Source organism: Anoplopoma fimbria, chromosome 4 (genome assembly GCF_027596085.1).
Source record: "Anoplopoma fimbria isolate UVic2021 breed Golden Eagle Sablefish chromosome 4, Afim_UVic_2022, whole genome shotgun sequence".
Classification (NCBI taxonomy): domain Eukaryota; kingdom Metazoa; phylum Chordata; class Actinopteri; order Perciformes; family Anoplopomatidae; genus Anoplopoma; species Anoplopoma fimbria.
Genome location: NC_072452.1, coordinates 3,618,242 through 3,640,355, shown reverse-complemented (window position 1 = coordinate 3,640,355; position 22,114 = coordinate 3,618,242). Strand labels below are relative to the sequence as shown.

The window sequence follows — 22,114 nt, the reverse complement described above, 5'->3', positions numbered from 1 at the left end:
TAATCGCTTAAGAAATAAGTGTTTGTTGTCGCGCTTGAGAGTGCTTACTCCCCTTTCCGTAAATCGTGTCTGTACCTGGACCGTGGTCGTGCCTCCTGCCGTGACCCGGCTGACACCCACTGCTACTACCATTATTTTCATTAGTCACATTACTATTACTATCACCTACATCATTATTATAATTCTACTATAGTCATTGCTGCTGTTACTATAAGTAGTCTTATTTTTCTCCTTCATTACTCTGCTTACTACTGTGATTATATGAATCATTTATGACATATACATTGAATGTGTTGTAACTCTGTTATGTTGTTAATTCTGTACACATGACATCTATTGCATTCTGTCCATCCTGGGAGAAGGATCCCTCCTCTGTCGCTCTCCCAGAGGTTTCTTTGTTTTTTTTAGGGGAGTTTTTCCTGTGCCGATGTGAGGGAAGGACAGAGGATGTCGCATGTGTACAGATTGTAAAGCCCTCTTTGAGATTCTGCAAATTTGTAATTTGTGATTTTGTGTCTGATAAGGCATATGTAATTTTGATTTTGGGCTATACAAAATAAACTGAATTGAATGTGTCTTAACTGAATAGTACAGACTAATCACCTGTTTGAATTCTCAGCTCCACCATCTAAGAAGTTTGAAGAATCTAAAATCTAAAACATATTCTGGTTTGTTGATTATTTGTTTGTTTACCACATAATTCCAAACAAATGTGTTCCTTCATAGTTTGGATGTCTTCAATATTAATCTACAATGTAGAAAAATAAAAATAAAAACCATTGAATGAGAAGGTGTGTCCAAACTTTTGACTGGTACTGTGTGCAATATGCATTATACATTTTCTAAGATGTGTTTTTTCTTGTTTTTCTTTCCTATTAGTAATTTGTACAAACTGTATAATATATAACTGTGCTGCTCAGTTTAAAACACGCCAAAAAGACTGATGTAACACACGTGACATGGTGTGTTACATCATGACCTTCACACTGAGCTCACTGAGCACTGAGCTGCCCGACTCTGGCCAGGACCACACACACGCTGAATGAGCTGTCATAAATCCAGCTTCTGTATCAAACACCTTTAACACTTTATGTACATCATATTTATTAAATAACATACTTAAATTTATTTCATACGCAGGTCTAAAATATTTTCTTAAAGGTTCAAAAGCGTACAGGCGGTCCGCGGGCAGCCCCGCCGGGGTCCTTCAGCCGTTCATGCTGCAACATGTGTTGAGCGTTTCTTCTAGAAGGAGCTCCGTGTTGTCTGTCAGTAGCAGCTCTGTCAGCGGGCTTCATCCGGTTGCTTTAACCCAGAAACACGCCGTCTGGAGACGCTTCTTCTTCTCCCACCAGCCTTCCAGAGAGTCTGTCTACAGCCTGCTAGCTGAGTTTCAATCAATGTTGACTGTCGCCAGATGCGTTTCAAGGACTTTCCCCGCAAGGACCGGCACCAAACACGTGTCCTCGCTGGTGAACAAGGTGAGTTACGGACGTAGCTACTATGCTACGTCGTGTTATCCCCGCTGAGAATGACCCTAGGTAAAACATTTAAACCATCACCCGGCTAGCTTAGCACGCTAACAGTGTTAGCATGCTAAGCTAGCTGACGTAACGTGAGACGTCATCTGTAGCTCTGCTGCGAGAGGCCGCCTGTGTGATTCAGCTGGTGTAATAAGTCTCCATATTAATCAGCGTTAATACCGTCCGCCATTGCTACTGCACGGCTCATGGGGTCGCTTTACACCGGGCGTTTGGGGCTGAGAGGACGGCCACTTGTCCTGTGAACACCTCGCAGTGCCTGGTGGTCAGAGGAGAAGTGTGTTAGTATGTCACTCTACATGTGAGTGGACGTGTGTGTGTGTGTGTGTGTGTGTGTGTGTGTGTGTGTGTGTGTGTGTGTGTTACATGGAAGTGGTTCACTGGTTTCAACAGGGGACCAGTGGTTCACTGGTTTCCAGAGGGGACCAGTGACCTTCAGTGACGTGGCCCCTCCTCAACACATGTGGTTCCTAAGTTTGCACTAATAACTTATTGATCTGCTTCTTCATATCATTTTAGGAAGTTGGTTGTGAACATGAGCTAATGGAATTCAGCAATCAAGCTGTCCTTCAACACATTACATTACATATTATATTACATTACATTACATTACAGTCATTTAGCAGACGCTTTCATCCAAAGCGACTTACAATAAGTGTATTCAACATAGGTATTCAAGAGAACTACTAGTCACCAGAAGTCATAAGTGCATCTCCTTTCTTAAACAAGCATCTAAAAGCATAAACCAGAGCAAAAGTATAGTGCAGAGGCAAACTAATACGAATACAATAAGTCCAACAAACTAATACGAATACAATAAGTCCAACAAACTAATACGAATACAATAAGTACAACAAACTAATACGAAATAAGTCCAACAAACTACAATAAGTGCAACAAACTGATACGAATACAATAAGTCCAACAAACTGATACGAATACAATAAGTGCTAAGTGGAAGGCTCAGGGTAGTACTTCTTGATGCAATGGTTCATGGGGCATTTATGTTGTTTGGAATTTGTTCTTGGACTAGCTTTATGGTAAAATGTAATGTATATTCAGGGACATTGATGAAGATCACAGGACAAACACTGACATGAATTAGCATACACGTTGCCTTTGTTCAGTGTGAAAAGACAACATTTGCTAACAGCTGTGTAACTTGTTTTTCTGTATACACAGGCATGTTGGAGTGGTGGCTTCCAACCAGATGCCCTCAGAGCTCTGTCCAGGAGGGACTATGCGTGAGTACCAGCACAGAACCTGAGACCTCTTTTAGTGATGAATAACGGTGAATTATAGTTTCTCACATAGGTATTCACTTGTTGGAGTGCCAGATAGTAGGATTCAACTCGAAATTTTTATATAAAAATATATTTTTTTCATTTCAGTGAAACTTCTATAATAATTCTAAGAATAATGGTAATTAAAATAGTAATAATTTAAACCGCAAGCAGCAATGAGTGGGCCCTGGAAACTTCGTACCCCAAGGGTAGTGGGGGCGCTGTTCCACGGGTCGCTGCGGTTCGACACATTTTGTACCACCTCCCGTGTCTACCGTGAGCCACTAGAGAACAGAGGCTTATAACGCGTCATATTGCTGTATATCACGTGTAGACCACACTACTGTGTGCGCAGTGTCCAACAATCGTGGAAATGCGCAGCTCAGTCAACCGGTGTCCCGCCATTACCCCTGACGTGTGTGTGAGGGCTTGTTCATCGCTGCAGCTTTTACTATTTAAGGTATAGATTATTCCTTCCCAATTAACCATCACAGTGGTAGGAGGGTTATACCAACCACATCTGAAACAAAGTCCATAAACCCTCTTGGGGTTGTTCAAAAATGTGCATACAATACGTGAAAATCATTAAATGCTAATGATAGCCAATGTGAAATATGTCTGAAATCTTGAGTACAATTTGGGTACCATATTGCGTAAATATCAGAGCAACTACATCCCAACTAAGGTCTACCTCATATAAGAAGGTGCTATTGAGCCCGCTAAACCTGCTTGAACCCAATCACTGCATATTCATGCAATGATTACAGTTTTTTTTAAGTTTTCGAGTTTGACTATGGTGACAAGAATACATTTGAAGGCTAAAGGGGCTCTATTGAGCCCCAGTGCCACATTCATTCCCAATTATTATATCAAATCTAAATAATTTGTTAAAACATTTGTTCATAAAATTAAAATACATGCAAATTTCCCTGCTGCAGGACTAATAAAGGATTATCTTATCTTATCTTATGAAACATGGCTGACTTCCTGATGGGCGAAACAAATTCAACATTTTTTTAACGCACTCCTAAAGATGAGAGCAATAATCCCACCAAACTTTATCAAAGAGCCCATATGGAACCTGCTGCCATGCCTGGGCCCAAACATCACAGAAGTTTGCAAATTCTGCCAGTTCTGAAACAAAAATGTTTTAATAACAATCTCTACATAAACAATAAGTTCCTCCCACTATCCTTAAGGCTCAGGCCCCTAAAATATCTTAACAAACCCTAATAACTGTGTATATGTCTTTGCTGTTGTAGGTCAGAGCCCATCAAGGGATCAGTCATCGGCATTGACCTGGGAACCACTAACTCATGTGTTGCCGTCATGGAGGGCAAACAGGCCAAGGTGAGGATGAACGAACACATCACATATCCGTCATAGCTAGTAAAGTCGACAGCACAGGATGTTTAAATTGAAATTGATTTGTTTATAGGCCAGTATACTCCATCAGGAGTGCTTGTGAGACGTTCAAATTGTTTTGGAAACAGCTTCTCTCTAAAATAGATTGAAATATACTTGGGTTGACATTGTTAGGGTGACTTCAGTGTGGTTGAGAATCTCTGCCTTTCAGATGTAGTTTGTATCTGATTAGAGGCCACACACACACACACACACACACACACACACACACACACACACACACACACACCACTGTCTGCCTTTTAGTGTACTATGAATGCTTATAAGTGAGACTCTTTTTTTAATTTTTATTTTTTTTTAATTTAAATTTTAGTAACCTTACTGCCAAGGAATGTTTACAGTTGATTCTGGCATTTATGTGATCTTTTTGTGGTAACATTGCATAACAGTTTCCTGAATAGTATTAGTCAGTGTCTACTGGAAGGAGAAAAAACCTTGCAAAAAGAATACATTTTGAATAAATGATAGGCTTGAAAACAGATTTTTTTTTTTAATGGTCATTACTGGCTGGTAATGTAAAGCTTTTTCATAGGGGTGTTCTACTTTAACATTGTAGTAAAATTAGTGAAACTGACTGTCAATTTCTATTTATTCCTCGGGCACACAATTTGTGAAAGCTGTTTCACCAGACTGTAATCCAGTTATTTGAACTCAGCATTTGGTACCTCTGACATTTATTGAATCCAAATAACAATTGGCCTTTATGATGTCTGTATGTCATTTTTATCTTGATTATTTATTTCTTGGGTCTTGGATAGACTACTCCCATACCATTTACTCCTGCATGTTCTTTTTTTATTTTTTTTAATCCTACCTGCTATAAATATTTGTAAATGACATAACAGAATATTGTGGCTTGTTTATATTGCTAACCAGTTTTTAGCTCCTCAGAGTATCCTATGAAAACAGAGGATCAACCTTTTCAGTGTAACTGAATGGCAGAACTCACCATATTAGCTTTGTCAAATTGGGTTTTGTGGCAAACTGAGGTGTTTGTGGAGTGTTCGTTCAAACCACTCCTGACAGAATCTTTATGTTGAGTACATTATCAAATAGGGTTACTAGTTTTCTTAGTCTTATGGCAGTACAGATCTATTTGTCAAACAAGGATTTGATTTATTCATTTAATAGACATATAGTTCCATTAGGCAATGAAATCTGATAACACAGATAAGGGGCAATAGTTTGACAGTCCGCTTAAACAAGGCTGTGAAATGGTCAGGGTGGATGAACAGTCGGAAGTTTCGTGAAGCAACTAAACGTTTTTCTCTCGGCCTCTCAGGTGTTGGAGAACGCAGAGGGAGCCAGGACAACTCCTTCTGTCATCGCTTTCACAGCAGACGGGGAGCGTCTGGTGGGCATGCCCGCTAAGCGCCAGTCCGTCACCAACCCTCAAAACACACTGTATGCCACCAAGAGACTGATTGGACGTCGCTATGACGATGCTGAGGTCCAGAAAGACATGTAAGTTTCTTGTAGGTGTGGGGGGGGGGATCGATTCATGTTAGAACCTGAATTGATTCACAGTTTCCAAAAATGGATTTTTAAGAACTTATTTTGTGCAAAATATACTAAATATTGCATTAGAATCTGAAAATGTATATTTGAGTGTTAAAGAAGAAAAGCAGCACTGCCACAGCTGTTTGCCTAGTGTGCACTGAATGCACATCTTGACATGAGTCACACAATAAGTCACTTTCATTAAGTGAAAATGCAAAGTATTGTGAAGTCGAGCTGAACAAGGAATAATTCAACAACAACCTTGCTGATGGCAGAGAACTTGCTATCCGACATTTTTTAACACTTTTTAAACAGAAAACTGACGAGGTAGTAAGAAACTTTCAGGCAATCTCCCTCCAGCCAGCTGCCACCATATTTATGATTTTTGTAGTGAAATGGAGAGGTATCTTTATAGATGACGCCTAGTTTCAACTTCATGAATCGGCCGTTCCTCGCCCATTGTGACGCTTTCAAAGGGAGCAACAGGAATAAATAGATGCAGGGAGTCGCTCAGGACCAGATGGACACAGAGTCATGGGCATGATGTTTGATTGTTGAAAAATGCCAGTACCAGTGCTATTTTGTAAAAAATATATTTAAAATATTCTGAGAATTAAAAGCCTGCCAATCTTATTTATGCAACTCTCCGCATTATTTGTTTTCTTTCTTTTTTTTTTTTTATAACTTGAATTCGAAGAATTGAAAAATATAAGATATTGCAGTCAGTTGAACTTTTTCAAATATGTTACAAAATTCCATAATGTTACAAAATTTACTGAATATATGAACGAGGATGATCAGTTTTAGTTGAATGTGTTTTTTTTTTTTTTTCTTCCGTTAACAGAAAGAACGTCCCCTTCAAGATTGTGCGGGCATCTAACGGTGACGCTTGGCTGGAGGTTCATGGGAAAATGTACTCTCCCAGCCAGGCTGGAGCCTTCGTCCTGATGAAGATGAAGGAGACTGCCGGTATGACTGAAACGGCCCTGAACAGATATTTCTTGTGTTTCTCTTGTGACATTTACATCATCCATATGTGACCGTTGGTTTTGTTGATTATTTGTAAAATATTTTTTCATTTGTGTTGCAGAGAACTATCTGGGAACCAAAGTGAAAAATGCTGTGGTCACTGTACCCGCTTACTTCAACGACTCTCAGAGACAGGTACGCACAGACCTCATGACACTCCTGCTCTACAGCTTGATGGGCATGATTAAAAACGTCTGACAATTCCTATAGAAGTACTTCAATGAGCACTACAACAATCAGACAAGATATGTTTCAGAAAGGACAGCCTAAACAAGACGGACTAAAAGATGGATTTTGAAGATGCACTCTGTACTGTTGATGGGTTCCTGATCAAATCAAATCAAATTTTATTTATATAGCGCCTTTCGTGCAAAATTGCAATACAAGGTGCTTAACAATACAATGAAAATACAACAATACTGTGAAAATAATAATATAGAAACATGGTAAAATAGAAAGAGCAGCAACAGAGTAACATTCTTATACATGAAATGTGTAAAACCAATAAATGTATAAAACCAGTAGTAGCACAGTAATACTGATAACAGTGGATTAAGAAAATGCTAAACTAAAAAGGTATGTCTTAAGATTTCTCTTAAAAGTGTTTATGGATTGTGATGCCCTCAGCTCCTCTGGCAGGCTGTTCCAGAGGCGAGGACCATAGACACTAAATGCTGCCTCACCGTAGTTCTTAGTCCTCACCCAGGGAACAACTAAAAGGCCAGTGCCAGAGGACCTGAGGGAGTATACGTTAAAAGCATGTCTGACAAGTATTCAGGCGCTAGTCCGTTCAGTGATTTGAACGCCAATAAAAGGATCTTAAAATCTATTCTAAAACTGACAGGCAACCAATGGAGGGACTTTAAGACAGGTGAGATGTGTGCTCTCCTTCTGGTCTGCATTCTGAATTATCTGTAGCTTATTTATAGCTTTCTTAGGTAGACCAGAAAGGAGAGCATTGCAGTAATGAAGCCTGCTAGTGATAAAAGCATGCATTATCTGCCTGGGAGAGAAACGGTTGCACTTTAGCAATATTTCGCAGGTGATAAAATGCTGTTCTCGTGAGATTATTAATGTGAGATTCAAAATTCAAATCGGGGTCTAAAAGCACACCTATATTTTTTTGCTAGGGGCTTGGCATTTTGTGCCAGGGATTTAAAGTTAGTGCACAGTATCTCTCTGATGTGCTTTATTAGTAAGGTAGTATCTAGTATTCCATCAGAATAGGACGAGAACAGATTTTCCATTCAAAACAGCAAATAGCAGGATGATCGGAGCAGCAGCTACTTCCACATGCAAAGGCATTTTTATTCTTATTGAGTACTTTGTTCAGTCCATGTATTGTGGAAAAACGCAAATGCAACCTTTTTACATCTACACTTCAAAAGTCAACCATGTCCTGCTTCAGTCTCCACCCAAGGCCCCACCAAACTTAGTGATGTGGATGTAGCAACATTATGTTATGTGTGTTTTGTAGTGACAAATTCTGCTCTGGAGTTTCAGAGCTAATATTTTAAATTTACCATTAGTGACTTTTTATGTTACTGGCAGACTCCAAATAAGGAAAAATGCAGTCAGTCACAGTTGGCATGACATTTGTGTATTGTTTTATATGCTCCAAAACAAAGGAAAACATCTGCATCTGTTCTGGTCAGTCACAGTTGTTTCATGACAAAGTGGCTCTATTATGTGTATTGTTTTATATATATTAGTGTAAACCACAGCTCAAGACAAATTGTCAATGATCCCTACAATGACAAAATATATGACTGGAACAGACTTTTATTTATTAAAAACATCTGATTAAACTCTTTAAAAAAGTGCAAAATAAATGGTCTGCATTATCAACAGTCATATCAAAACATAACTAAGAATATTTTCATACAATGCTTGCATTTTCCGTGTTTTGTCTGACTTAAATCATTTCGGGTGTGCCATACAAATGATTTAAAATTTGTCTTCAAACCATTCTGTTTCTGAATTCTTGCAGCCTATACTTAAAGTTTGGCTCTCTCGCGATTTTTTATGCTTTTCCACTTTTCCCTCTCCTTTAGATCTGTCACACTATATATATATATATATATATATATTATATATATTTGTACATATAAAAGGTCCATAGAGTGTAAAACCTGAAGTCCACGCCTAAAAGGAGTTATGTTTTTTAAAGACATTTGCCCTGTTGCTAGCATGCAGAGCACTTCATGTATGTGAGAACCTGTATAAGATGTTTGTTAGAGAATAAGCATAAGTCGTCTTGGATCATTCCCGTTCGGTTCAATAATACCTTTCCTAAAAGTGTGGACAAAAACATTTGCGAGCCGGCAGCTCACACCATTCCCAAATGTGTGATTTCTTTAGGCTACCAAAGATGCTGGTCAGATTGCTGGTTTGAACGTCCTGCGTGTAATCAACGAGCCAACAGCCGCTGCTCTGGCCTACGGCCTGGAAAAAACCCAGGACAAAGTGTAAGTAGAGAACGTTTACAACAACCAGTACTATCAGTTCTTACTGAAACACAGAAAGAGGCAACATAACAAATGGTTTACATCGGGAAACACTGGAAGTGCTTGGTATTTTATTCAGTTTTTGGTCGTTTGACATGCGTCTCTTTTCAGTATTGCTGTGTATGATCTGGGTGGAGGTACGTTTGATATCTCAGTCCTGGAGATCCAGAAGGGAGTTTTTGAGGTGAAGTCCACCAACGGCGACACTTTCCTAGGGGGAGAGGACTTCGACCAGCACCTCCTGCAGCACATTGTCAAGGAGTTCAAGAAAGATGTAATAATTTAAGTTTCTACCATTTTAGATCACCTGTAGTCCAGTCTGCATATTAGGAATTTAACGTGTGTTTTGTCTCGTCTCTACAGTCTGGTGTGGATCTGATGAAAGACAGCATGGGGCTCCAGCGAGTCCGAGAAGCTGCTGAGAAGGCCAAGTGTGAGCTGTCCTCTGCACTGCAGGTACACAGACGTGGAACACCCTCATCATCGTTGACCGCATTAACATGCACTCTTATATTACGATTATGTCATTATGTTATTGCGAATGGAGCATTTCCGATTAAGACTTGTGGGATATGCAGTGCACATTCAGGTTTTAGGAGCATTCTTTGGATATGTATACAGCACATTTGGAGTATGCGTCTCAATTGAGGGTTTTGCAGCAGTTTTTCGGCCCACGGTCTCACCGCCTCTTGCCAATTTTGGCTAGCTCTGTGCGTCGCACACAAACCAACTAGCGGACAGTTTGCAAAGACGCATTCCCAAAAGAAAAGCCTGTAGGAGTGCAGGGAGGACAAAGTCAGCAAAGTCTGTTTGGCTGCACACCTCTGTCGCCGTTTAATACACACACTATCAACCAGCCATTACTGTGAACTCACCTCACCTTTAACCCCCAAATGACCCTGCATCACCAAGATAACCAATCGTCTGATTGGTTAGTGGATGATTTATTAGCTAAAGGCTTTTTCCTGCTCCAAACTATCGTTATTATAATGGCCTTTAAAAATATGTTTGACCTCTAGCTATATGTATTGTCTTTCACATAATTTCCTTATTAAGAACTCTGACCACAGGAAATTAAACCCATTGAAACCCGGCTGATGATTATTTTGGTATTAATGGATGTATGAATGGGAATCTAATCAAAATACCACATTGGAGATTTGGTTCATTCGTTGGAAAATCCAGTGAGATAATTTATACCAAGTACTGACACTTATGTTAGGTCTAGAAGACGCTGATAGGAGCATTGAGTATTTTTTTTAATCTATCAACAGAAAAAAGAATTGAACTACTTTGGAAACCTTTTGCGCTTTTGTTTTTTGTCTCCATCACTTGCAGCCATGACTGTTTTATTGTCGTTTGAGTAGAAAACAAGCCTCAATGTTTTTCAATGAGAGAAAATGACTTTCTTTTTACCGTCATGATTTCAGTGCGCACGCAGCACCATCATCAGGTAGCCAGACGGGTTAACGCAAAACCGAGTAATCACATGTTTATTCTCTCTTCCAGACTGACATCAACCTTCCCTACCTGACAATGGATGCCTCTGGTCCCAAACATCTCAACATGAAGCTGACTCGCTCTCAGTTTGAAGGCATTGTTGGTGACTTGATCAGACGCACTGTGGCTCCCTGTCAGAAGGCCATGCAGGACGCCGAGGTGTCCAAGGGAGACATAGGCGAGGTGCTGCTGGTTGGAGGCATGAGCCGTATGCCAAAGGTATACAGTACACAGTGTGATCTCTGATACCACAGGTCCTAACAAAGAGATTTGAGTGGAGTTTATTTGACATAACACGCAGCTAAACAAATGTCTAGGATGACACCAATCCAAGTAGTTTAAAGTTTAAAGTCCAAGTTTAGCTTGTATCAAGGCCAACACGGCAGTTTGGGCTGGATGAGCGTTGCAGCTCCTTTGGCTGTGGCATGGAGGAATACTGGGTGGTGCCTTGATGAAAAATGCTAGCAGTATTTTCTTTTATTTCAAACGGGGTTAAGTGTACTGTAAGGATACGGGGAGCATATTTTGATACTCTATTACAATACCTTAATGTAAGATATTAGGGGTAGCATATTTTGTTGTTTTGTGCTGTATACAATGACGTAGCCTACACTTTGTCAAAATGAAATTAACCTAATTTACATGTTAATTTGAGAAAAAAATAATAGTTTAGATTACTCGACTAATCTGTAAAATAGAAAATGATTGTTAGTGCAGACGTAAAACTAAGGACGGATTTCCATGTTCCTTGATGTAAAGATACAGATGACCTTATACTGCCAACAAAGCAACACAATACCTAAAATGGAAACATGATTACAGGGTTTTATGGCTGCAGGTAACATTCACAAATTGAAATAAATATTCTAGTATAACACTAGGTTTTTGTCTCTGCAGGTTCAACAAACCGTTCAGGACCTGTTCGGCCGCGCTCCCAGCAAGTCCGTCAACCCCGATGAGGCCGTCGCCATAGGAGCAGCCATCCAGGGTGGCGTTTTGGCCGGTGACGTCACTGATGTGCTGCTGTTGGATGTGACGCCGTTGTCTCTGGGTATTGAGACCCTGGGCGGAGTCTTCACCAAGCTCATCAACAGGAACACCACAATTCCCACCAAGAAGAGCCAGGTACTGCAACAAGTTGTGCAGGGTGTCAGAATGCCTTATTACCCAGAAGGAGCCATTTATCGCTTTCTGTTGCCTCCAACTTGTTTAAAAAGGAACACTTGTTTACAGTTGTAAGATTTAGATGTAACTCTATCTGCTCTCCTCCAGGTGTTCTCCACTGCAGCTGATGGACAGACTCAAGTAGAGATCAAGGTGTGTCAGGGAGAGCGAGAGATGGCAGCAGACAACAAGGTGCTGGGTCAGTTCACTCTGGTGGGAATCCCCCCCGCTCCCCGCGGCGTTCCACAGGTTGAGGTCACTTTCGACATCGACGCCAACGGCATCGTCCACGTCTCCGCCAAGGACAAGGGAACAGGCCGAGAACAGCAGAGTCAGTGTCACTCATTAAACTAAAGATACATTTATGAGCATGTTGTTATGATTTCTGAACATGGTATTCAGTAAGAATAAATGAATTCTCAATTCTAATGTTTATGGACGTAGCAATAACCACTGAGGACTAAACCGTAATGTCTTTAGAATAGGCGATAAGATTGGCAACAAAATATTGTTTCAGTAAACCTAAAGAGAATATTTGGCTTTATGGTATATTAATGAAATGGAAGGGTTCTCTGTCTTTGTTTTACTTTGTTTCCCTTGTTTTTAAATGACAGATAAAATGTCAAATTGCTGCATGTTGAGTGTCTAAACATCATCTTGTCTTTTTGCACTCTTTCTCAGTTGTGATCCAGTCATCAGGAGGTCTCAGTAAAGATGACATCGAGAACATGGTCAAAAATGCTGAAAAGTACGCAGAGGAGGACAGGAGGAGAAAGGTAAAGACTGGAAGACAATGCAGTGGATTATCATAATAATGAGTCTTTGCATTTGAAGTAGTTTAAATCTTTTGTGGGTTCATAGCATTTTTTTACAAAGAGCTCCAGACTGCAACCATTTTTTATAAACTTGTGAGTAACAATTGTACATTATGGAGCGGGACATCAGCCTCATCTGTTCCATCTTTACCTCAAAAAGTCAACTTGACTGGATTGTCGTGCTTGTTGCGTCTACTGATTAACACCATGCTGTCCCAAAAAAAGGGTGCGACCAAATCTTGTGAATTTCTTTGTTTCCAAACAAAGTGGCATGGGCGTGGCCATTCTGGCTCACTTTTCCAGAGGATTTTCTGGTGCAGGCTACTGCCGACAAATCCTAAAACGATTTGTATCACTGTTATTAAAAGCCTGTCGAGTCTCTCTTTGAAAGATTATGACTCGATGTAGGAAACTCCTTAATCGGAAATTCAAAACTCAATTCTCAACATTATGATCGCCTATAACAGTTCTGACATTGTCCATTCTTTACCACTGCCCCAGAATGTGTTGTTTACGTTCTCGATAGCCTTAATACTAGCAGAGTTTTGGAGTGTGGCTGAACTTGAGCAGCCGGATATGGATACAAGCCGGCAGATGGCAGATAGTCACAGTGAGAAACAAATAAATCATGTAAAAACCAAAAATTGATTCATCAAGATGAAAAGATAATCGCTTCATAATCACATTGTAGTCCTCTGAATCGGAATCATTTCCAACAGTGAGGTGCCTAGAGATTCCCACCACTACTACACATTTTTAATCTGACATACACTTGATCACTCCCAGGTAAAACACACACACACACACACACACACACACACACACACACACACACACACACACACACACACACGTGCTACCAGTGGAAAAATGAATCTGGGTCCCTGCTACATTGTCATTCACCGTGTTTACGCTGTGTGTACTTCAAACCCATGCTGTTGTCTCCCTTTAAGCCTCATTTTTTTTTTTTTTTCTGTGCACAGGACCGAGTGGAGGCTGTTAACATGGCTGAGGGCATTGTCCATGACACAGAATCCAAGATGGATGAGTTCAAGGAACAGCTTCCAGCTGATGAGGTAAAACTAAAGTCTTGTTTTTTTTTTTTTTTTGTGAGGGTGGAGGGGGGGCATCAAGGTAGCGGGCCCAAAGCACATCTATTCCAGGGATGGGTCAGGGTAGCTGGATGCCTCCCAGCCAGTGCAATTGTTTCTTTAGGTTTACTTAGAGGCTGAATTTCTGTAGCATAGTTGTATGTGAAATATGGCCTAGTGATACAGTTAAGAGTACAGGAAGAGTATGATTTAGGGGAAAAAAAATAAATATATATATATATATATATATATATATATGTTAACCCGTGAATTATTTGTTTGACCATAACACCTTATTCTTAGGGATCAGTCAGTGATGTTCTGCCAGAGTTGTTTAATTGGTGTGAAGTCCCACGTGGCTTATAGGTTTCTGTGGTGTTTTGTGTGGCAAATTGTGTCTGTAAAACCCATTTTAGACTTTATCCTTAAGTGTACTCTGAATAATCTTGTAATTGAATGCGTTGCTTGTTTGTGCTGGTGGAGGTAAAGAATAGGTATTAGTAGATTTCAGAAGTTGGCACAGGGGATAGTCTGTAAGTCTTGTTGACATGTTTTTGGAGGGATGGATATTGTAAGGTTTGACGTGGAAATTCTCTTGTTCATTTTGGGTAGTAGTATTTTTTTTATGGTACTGATGTTAAACAGGACTGAGGTTATTGAGGATGATGGTAGGTTCATCCAATGTTGGTTGTCCTCTACTGTTTTTAAGAAGTGTGTTGCCTCAAGGAAAATTTAGATTCCTAAATCTGAGAGTTTACCAGTGTGCAGGGAGGGTAATGTGTTTGGACTGCCACATCCCAGCTGTCATGGCTGGGTGGGAGAACGGTAGATTTAGACCAGTAGTGTTTGTGAAGCGACTGGTTTCGAGTAATGAAGAGAAAGTATTCTGTAGAATGTCAACTGCATATCCTACAGTGCACATTTTAGTTTTCATCCCTGATGTTAATGTTTTGACCGATGGCTGGGAATAAAGCTGTTGAGTGGGCATACCTGCCTTGTACCCCTGTGATAATGATCCATTGGTGGGGACCATGGCCATTTGTAATGAGTACAAAATCATAAACAGTTGGATGAGTCACTACCATTTTGTTTTGTTTAGAAAATAATAATTGTTCAAATTGCATCCAATGAGACTGGATTTTGTAGGGTTTGTGACATGTGTAGTGAATTAAGTTAAGTAGTTAAATAGGTTATTAGACTAAACTGAATTTAGTAAAAAGGAAGACACTCATCTAAGTGGATGATGCATTGCATAACTGTTTGGATTTATGAAATTAGAGGTAGGGTCTTAATCGGGTTTTAGTAAAAGAGAGATTACAGAATTGTTCCTGTCGATGGGCAGTTTGAATTTGAGTTTTATCTCCGATGTCAATCGGTAGAAAACGGGGCCTAGTGAGCGCTGGTGGTGATGGTGATTTCTGGGGAATCATTATTTTTAAGGAAGTAAGCCCACTCTCTCAATGTACTTATCCAAGTAGTGGTCATTGAATAAGGAAGTATTAAATAGACATCTGTTGATTGGTTTGCAAAATTGGTTAATATTCCAAATGAGGAAGACGGGAGCATGATAGCTAATGGTAAAAGGGTGTACAAGTGTGTTAATATGAGGGGCGATGAACTGGTGAGAAGAATGAAAGTTCTCTAGCAGTCAGGTGTTATCGCCAAGAGCAAAATCACTGATGAACTGTAGAAGGGTGTGGTTTGGCAGTTGAGTATGCTGTTTGAGTGGGTTTACGATTGTGTTGAAATCTCCTCTGATTATTATTGGAGAGTCAAACATGGGGGATAAAGGTTAAAAAGAAGTGGGGGGGAAAAAAGGACGAGGTACCCAGAGGATGAGAAATGATTCCACCTCTTTGCCTGGAGTTGAAATGGGTGAAGATGGTTTGATTGAGTTGTGACGTTCTTGGTTTTGGCTGAATACGATGTATATATTTTTTGAAAGCATATGTCAGCTTGTAACTTGTTGATATGGTTAAATATTTAATGCTCATAATCAGCCTTGTTTTTTTTATTTTGTTGTTTGAGAGCCAAACTAGCCGGAAGGAGTTTTGTCACTTCTGTAACATTATGACCTCATAAAGTTACGGAGGTTAAGGACAGAATTCAATGGAGCCGTTTCAGGCAGCTCAGGATCAGTGATTCTGAGGGGGAGGGTAACTCCTTTTAGGTGTGGACTTCAGGTTTTACACTCTACGGACCTTTTTACAAGTACAAAAATATATATAACACTCTAAAGAAGAGGGAAATAGTGGAAAAGCATAGTAGGGCCACTTTAAGTATTTTCGACTGTGCACCGATTCCACGGATGTTTCAATTATACATTTAAGTTAATTCATGGTGACCAGATGTGGAAGTTTTTGTTTTTGTGTTGTGTGTATGGGTCTGTTTGTGGTGGGTCTGTTTGTGGTGTCGCGCAAGCAATGGTTTGTATTGGATGAGGGTGTCTGGTAGGAAGATTTAAAGAAATCAGAAAGCTGACAAAAATAACAAACAAACAAATGCCTTTTTAAAATACAATGGCATAATTGAACTTCAAGTGCTAACTGGGCAGAGAGAAGCCAGGGGGTTATTTTTTGTCACGGTAGAGTGATTCAATTAAATTCAGAGTACAGTTTATCGACTATATAATACGTGTTTTATTCATTCTTCAATGTTTTTTCCTGATTGGAATAGTTTTTTACGTCTGTACAGGATTTCTCGGGGTAATTTCTCGTTAAGTCCATAGTCTGCAGTGAAGTTGTATCTGATGTTTTTGTTTGAATTTTGCCACTATTGGGCAAGGTGTTTTTTTGCGACATAATTAGTGGTGTAATAAGTATAAAAACTGTCTGGGGGGAAATAGAGGTGAGTGGTCATGAATTCCTTTATCAACTGTTCTTGGTTGTGGTCCTGCGTGCGCTGTGGGATACTGGAAAAAACAAGATGGTCTCTCATGCTGTGTTTCCACCTAGAGCGACTCAGCAACAGGCTTCAATTATTTTCTAATCTAAGCCGGTGACGTGAACCTACAAACCGCCACTGCTGCGTGACACGCTACAAAATAAATTTGAGCTGGGACCTGTACTTAAGCCTGCTGTAGAGCAACCTGCTACGTGCTAGGTTAACCCTGAAGTCATCTTAAAATCCTGCTTTGTGTCTGGAGTGTTGAAAGGGTTTGTTTTCTTTTGTCAGTGTGGTTTTTTTTTTTTATTTCAAAAAAGCTATTCTTGGATCTATTCCAAAGATCAGTCAATTTAAAGTAAAACACTGACCTCACGCAGTACAGCATGATTTAATGATTTATCAGGGGAGTTGTGAATGGAGCCGGATTACCAGGATCTCCTGCTGGTTGTTGTGGAGGTGAAGTTGTCCTTGTCTTGTTGTTCTTTTTGTTTCGGCCATGGTGCAGTCAGTTTAAACATCAATATAGTCTTCACGGTCTTCCAGATCAAATAGTTGTTATTTCAAATAAAGGGGTATAGAAAGGGGGTTTAAGTTATTTGGCTGAAGTAGTTGTGTTCTTTGTAACCTAGCAGTAGAGGGCTGCCATCTTTAATCTTGCACTGGTCTCATCTATTCTGCGTCTTTGTTCATTAATGTTCCCTCACCGATCCATCCACTCACAGTGCACCAAGCTGAAGGAGGAGATCTCAAAGGTCAAGGATCTTCTGGCCAACAAGGACTCAGAAACAGGAGAGAACATCAAACAGGCAGCCACCACCCTGCAGCAGGCATCACTTAAACTCTTCGAAATGGCCTACAAGAAGGTAGGAACATAACTGTTAACATGATGACTAAGTGCCAAAAAATGACAGGAAATGACAGTCCCATAAAATAAAATGTTACTCTGACACCAAGTTATTTTTCCAGGAAACTTCCAAAAAAATTGTATGTAATCTGGGACTAAATTATGAGGGTTTTTCACAGATTAAACTATTAATCCTTTGGTCAATGAATAATTGGAAATCCTATTCCTAAAAAAAAAAAAAAAAAAAAAAAGTGATATCTTTTTTTTTTAGTGAAACCAAGACTTGGTTTACTATCACATAAAACAAAAAAAAGCATCTTATCCTCACATTTGAACTATAACCAAGAAATGTGTGGCATTTTTGACTACTATTTTTGAAAATGGGTTGATTTATAGATTAATTTACGAATTATTTCAGCTGTTTTTATTCTTGCCTGTAGACATTTCACATTATTGAATGTTTTGCAGGTATGATTAGGTACTAATTTAACACGGCTTGTATTTTTTTTAACCAAATTATATAGTTGTTACTGACAGCAATCCTAAAAGTGAATGGGGAGGAGCGGAGCTGTAGAATAAAGTGTAACCAGCTTCAGCCCGACTATGCCGGTCACTTAACAAATTCCTTCTTTCCTGCAGATGGCAGCAGAGCGGGACAGTGGCAGCAGTGGTGGCAGCAGTGGTGGCAGCAGCGGCAGCAGCGGCTCAAGCTCATCAGAGGGAGAGAAGAAAGAAGGCCAGCAGTAGACCTTTGCACTCGTCACTGGGTGTCCATGACATCAGAGGGCTGCCTGGCTCAGCGAAGGACTGGGTGGGGAGGGTGACAGTCTGAGGATCTGGATCTTAGTCATTCTCACCATAATATATTATTCTACTGTGTTTTGGCAGTAAAATTCTTTAGTGAAAAGATGTGTCAATTTATGCTCCATGTCCTGTGCTATCCTGTCTGTAATTTAAATGTCTCAAAAACAATGTCATGTATGTTTATTTTTACGAAGCTGTTCATTTACATTCTGAGGTAGTAAAGGTTCTTTTTTGTGTCCAAGACATCCTGTAAGTTTCATATTATTTTCCTGCATCATCTGAAACAGTTTAGCTTGTTAATTATTTTTAGTTTTTTCCGAGTTGGGCTGACTCTTTGAAGGGGCTTGTGAAGGCTTGGGGACTCTAAGCAGTACTGATTAATGGGAGGGGAGGGGAGGGGGGGCACATTAAATAAATCCAATGTCTGTGGGGTCAAGCATGAGGTCTAAATGAAATTCAATTTTTTTTCTTGATTATGTTAGTCCTAGATCTGTAAGCAAGTCTATCTTTAAATTATTTGCATCCTCCCTTTCATTCATCTTAAGCAGCTGAGTTTTGACTGTAGAAATGTGTGAAAGTATTGCTGATTCCAGCTAGTGGGTAGATCTGGATGTTGGCATTGCACAATAAAGGATGATGCCTTCTCATTTCAGACAGTTTGCAGGAGGAAGAGTTGGGATGCAACAAACCAGTACAAGACTGGAAATGTAGTATCCCCAGCTGTGTCATTCCCCTCCAGCAGGAGGTATTGTTGCAGCCGTAAACTGCTTTGAGTAATGTGATTGTTGCTACATGCCTGCCTCATAAGTGATCCCGAAGGCTCTACATATGAAAGGAGCAATAAGGCAGGCAGGCAGGAGGCAGAACTGAATTGAAAGTAGTTTTTTAATTTGTATTTTACTGAAGGGAAAATTGACAGTCAAAATCACTTTGTCTTTTCGAATAAAAATCTGAAATGTGACACTGGTTGAATAATAGCTGGTAAGATCAGGGCTTTCTGTACTTTTTCAGTCTTAACGTACTGTAAAAAAAAAAGCATAAACTAATGGTGTTCCCCTCAGCTTAACAGCATACTATCACATTAAACTGAGCAGTGACAACATAATAAACATTTGGGTCTCTCTTCACCCAACGAACCAAACGTTCATTACCATCCAAGTCTGCCTTTACCCACGTGTGCTGAATAATGAATCCCACTTGATCATAAATTGGTGGCGCATAGCCGATGTGTTATAAGCATAGGTAACGCTTCCTAAAACCCTACATATGGGCAGATGTGCTGTGAGCGAACAATCTGTTCGACGTTTCCATCAAGAAATGAAATGTTTTGATTTTCGGAGGTGTTTTTTAAGGCTTTATTTACATAAAATATATACATGTAAAGCATATGTCAAATTGTGCCTATGTACAGAATACAGGTGTGTCAATCAGCTTAGCTGTTCCCTCAGAATGTAAGAACTAATCTGGGACATAAATACATAATTCTGACAATGCCCAGGACACTAGGCACCTCAGAAAATAAATAATGAGCAAAAACTTTTGATCAGTTGTGTGTGTGTATCACAATAAAAACAGATCAGGCTGGAGACTGTGGAGTTGAAGTGACCAATAAAAGGGAGCAGGAGGTCAGACACTGTCTTGTATCTTTATTATTATCTTTAAAGTGGCCCTATTATGCTTTTCTTCTTTTTCCCTCTTCTTTAGTGTGTTATATATATGGACCTTTTTACATGTAAAAAAAAAAATAGAGTGTAAAACCTGAAGTCCACGCCTAAAAGGAGTTACCTTTTGCATAAGACCTCCTTCCGGCGAGCTTGGCCCGCCCTCAATCAAAGCCAGTGAGACCGGAGCTGGAGCTCTGTCTGAAGAGTTTGGTTTGCGGCCTTCATGTCGAGAAGAAGCTGTGTTCTTCTTGAATGAAATGTTCTTTGTATGAACCACCAAAGGAAGATGATGGCTGGTTAGGATCACAACCTGTAAGTTTGATTTATTAAGTGTGGATGTGTTATGTTTAAACAGGCCCTATTGTGCTCTTTTTCAGGTGCATATTTTTATCTTAAATTACAGTTACAACTTGTTTACATGTGTTAATGCTCATGTTAATGCTCCTCCCCCCCAGACAGCCAAGTCTGCTGTGATTGGTCAACCGCGCAGCGCGTACCAGTATGAACACCAGTCAGTTATTAAAGTCAGGATTAAGAAGCCGATGGACCATATAAACCGTCACAACCAGGACTGGAGCAGGACGTTTCACAGTGGTGAGTTGTTACCAGTTTAATCAATTACTGCACTATGTAGTTAACGCCAGCAGTAGGCTTTAGGCCTATGCTCTGCTGTAAAACACGAGTCCTCTTTATCTAAGAAGCTAAGAATTAAACTCACGTTGTCTGTAAGTTAGCTACTAACACATGTCCACTGTAAAATACAAATGTGTTTTATTAGGGACTTTGGTTATATTATATAGAGCACAGCAGATTTATAGACTACAGATTTGTGTTGTATACAGTAAAAACACTCAACAGTACTATACAATGTCATCTTGTCTGTAACCTTTCTGCAAAAATGTAGCTGCATTTAACAATCTCTTCCTGGCTGTTATTATGTTTGTAAACAACAATATGATGACAACATTTGATTTGAAGTAAAATCTTTGCTTCCTGGATTAATATTTGTCCTATGCAGTGATGTTGCCTCCTGAGTCATTATTTGCTTTATTATAACACAGTATTTCTTGTAAATCCGTGTTTTATTTCCCTCATCCTCTCTCATCTGGTTTTGAAACAAATGAACCAGGTTCCAGTCCCTCCTACATGCATGGTTCACCATCCTGACCTCGATCCGAACTGTTTGAATCCATACAACCTTCAGATTATCCACAACATAAACAGAGCTGACTATGGACGTTTGAGGCGTAGTATAGAAGAGGACTAAGTTGTTATTACACATAAGGAAATCTGTGTAAACTACATATGAACACAATTGTTTCATTATAACACAAGATCATAAGAACTTTATTATTTTCCTCTTTATTTCTTTTCAAATGTAAAAAAAAATTAAATAAAAAAGAAACATTTGTTAATACTGTATAGATAGTTTTTAGCAGCGATGGTAATGATGTGTGATCCTCTCCATAGAGGCGATACCGGCCTCTCGACTACCGTGGCTTTGTCAGCTGGTGATATTTAGGACGAACATGAGGCTCGCCATCCCTTCATGTGACGGGCAACACTTTCTCCTTTGAGGGTCTCTCACACTGGGACGACAGGTCCTTGGGGATGGGGATCATATCAAACACGAGCCTCATCAGGCCATCCACGCACTCTGTAAAAACATAGCATTTAAACTAAAATGTTATTGTTTTAAGTATGCTTCCTTCCTTATTTGTATTTTAAAGGTATTTCACATTTTATGTTAATTGTATCATGTTTGTTATAAATAAATCATTATTTTACAACCTTCTGTATGTAGGGTGTTTTAACTGGCTTTGCTATGCATTCACCCTTCTTTGACTATGGGAACAAGACCTTATAGACAGATGTTCCTGCAGATGTTGTTGCTTGCTTACAGCCCTCATTTTCATAATATATGAAAAGGCACAACTTACAATAAAAGAATGCTCTACTTCAAGGGTACTGAGTAGTATGAAGGGCTACTTGTGTCATGGCCATGTCTCTGGTTATTCCTTGTGTCTCCTGTGCTCCCTTGTTTGTTTATCTCTGTGTGTG

At 39.7% G+C, this 22,114-nt stretch overlaps 1 protein-coding gene across 1 annotated transcript; it reads left to right on the top strand.

The window, feature by feature from the left end:
* Window positions 1–1,202: 1,202 nt before the first annotated feature.
* Window positions 1,203–18,632, top strand: hspa9 (heat shock protein 9). The gene is made up of 16 exons (XM_054597530.1): window positions 1,203–1,481; window positions 2,724–2,785; window positions 4,087–4,174; window positions 5,532–5,713; window positions 6,594–6,718; window positions 6,840–6,913; window positions 9,140–9,246; window positions 9,397–9,559; window positions 9,649–9,741; window positions 10,795–11,004; window positions 11,683–11,910; window positions 12,058–12,280; window positions 12,631–12,725; window positions 13,748–13,840; window positions 17,464–17,604; window positions 18,225–18,632. Exons 1-16 carry the CDS (start codon window positions 1,218–1,220, stop codon window positions 18,330–18,332), a joined length of 2,256 nt encoding a protein of 751 aa, XP_054453505.1. The 5' UTR covers window positions 1,203–1,217; the 3' UTR covers window positions 18,333–18,632.
* The last annotated feature ends 3,482 nt before the right edge of the window (window positions 18,633–22,114 follow it).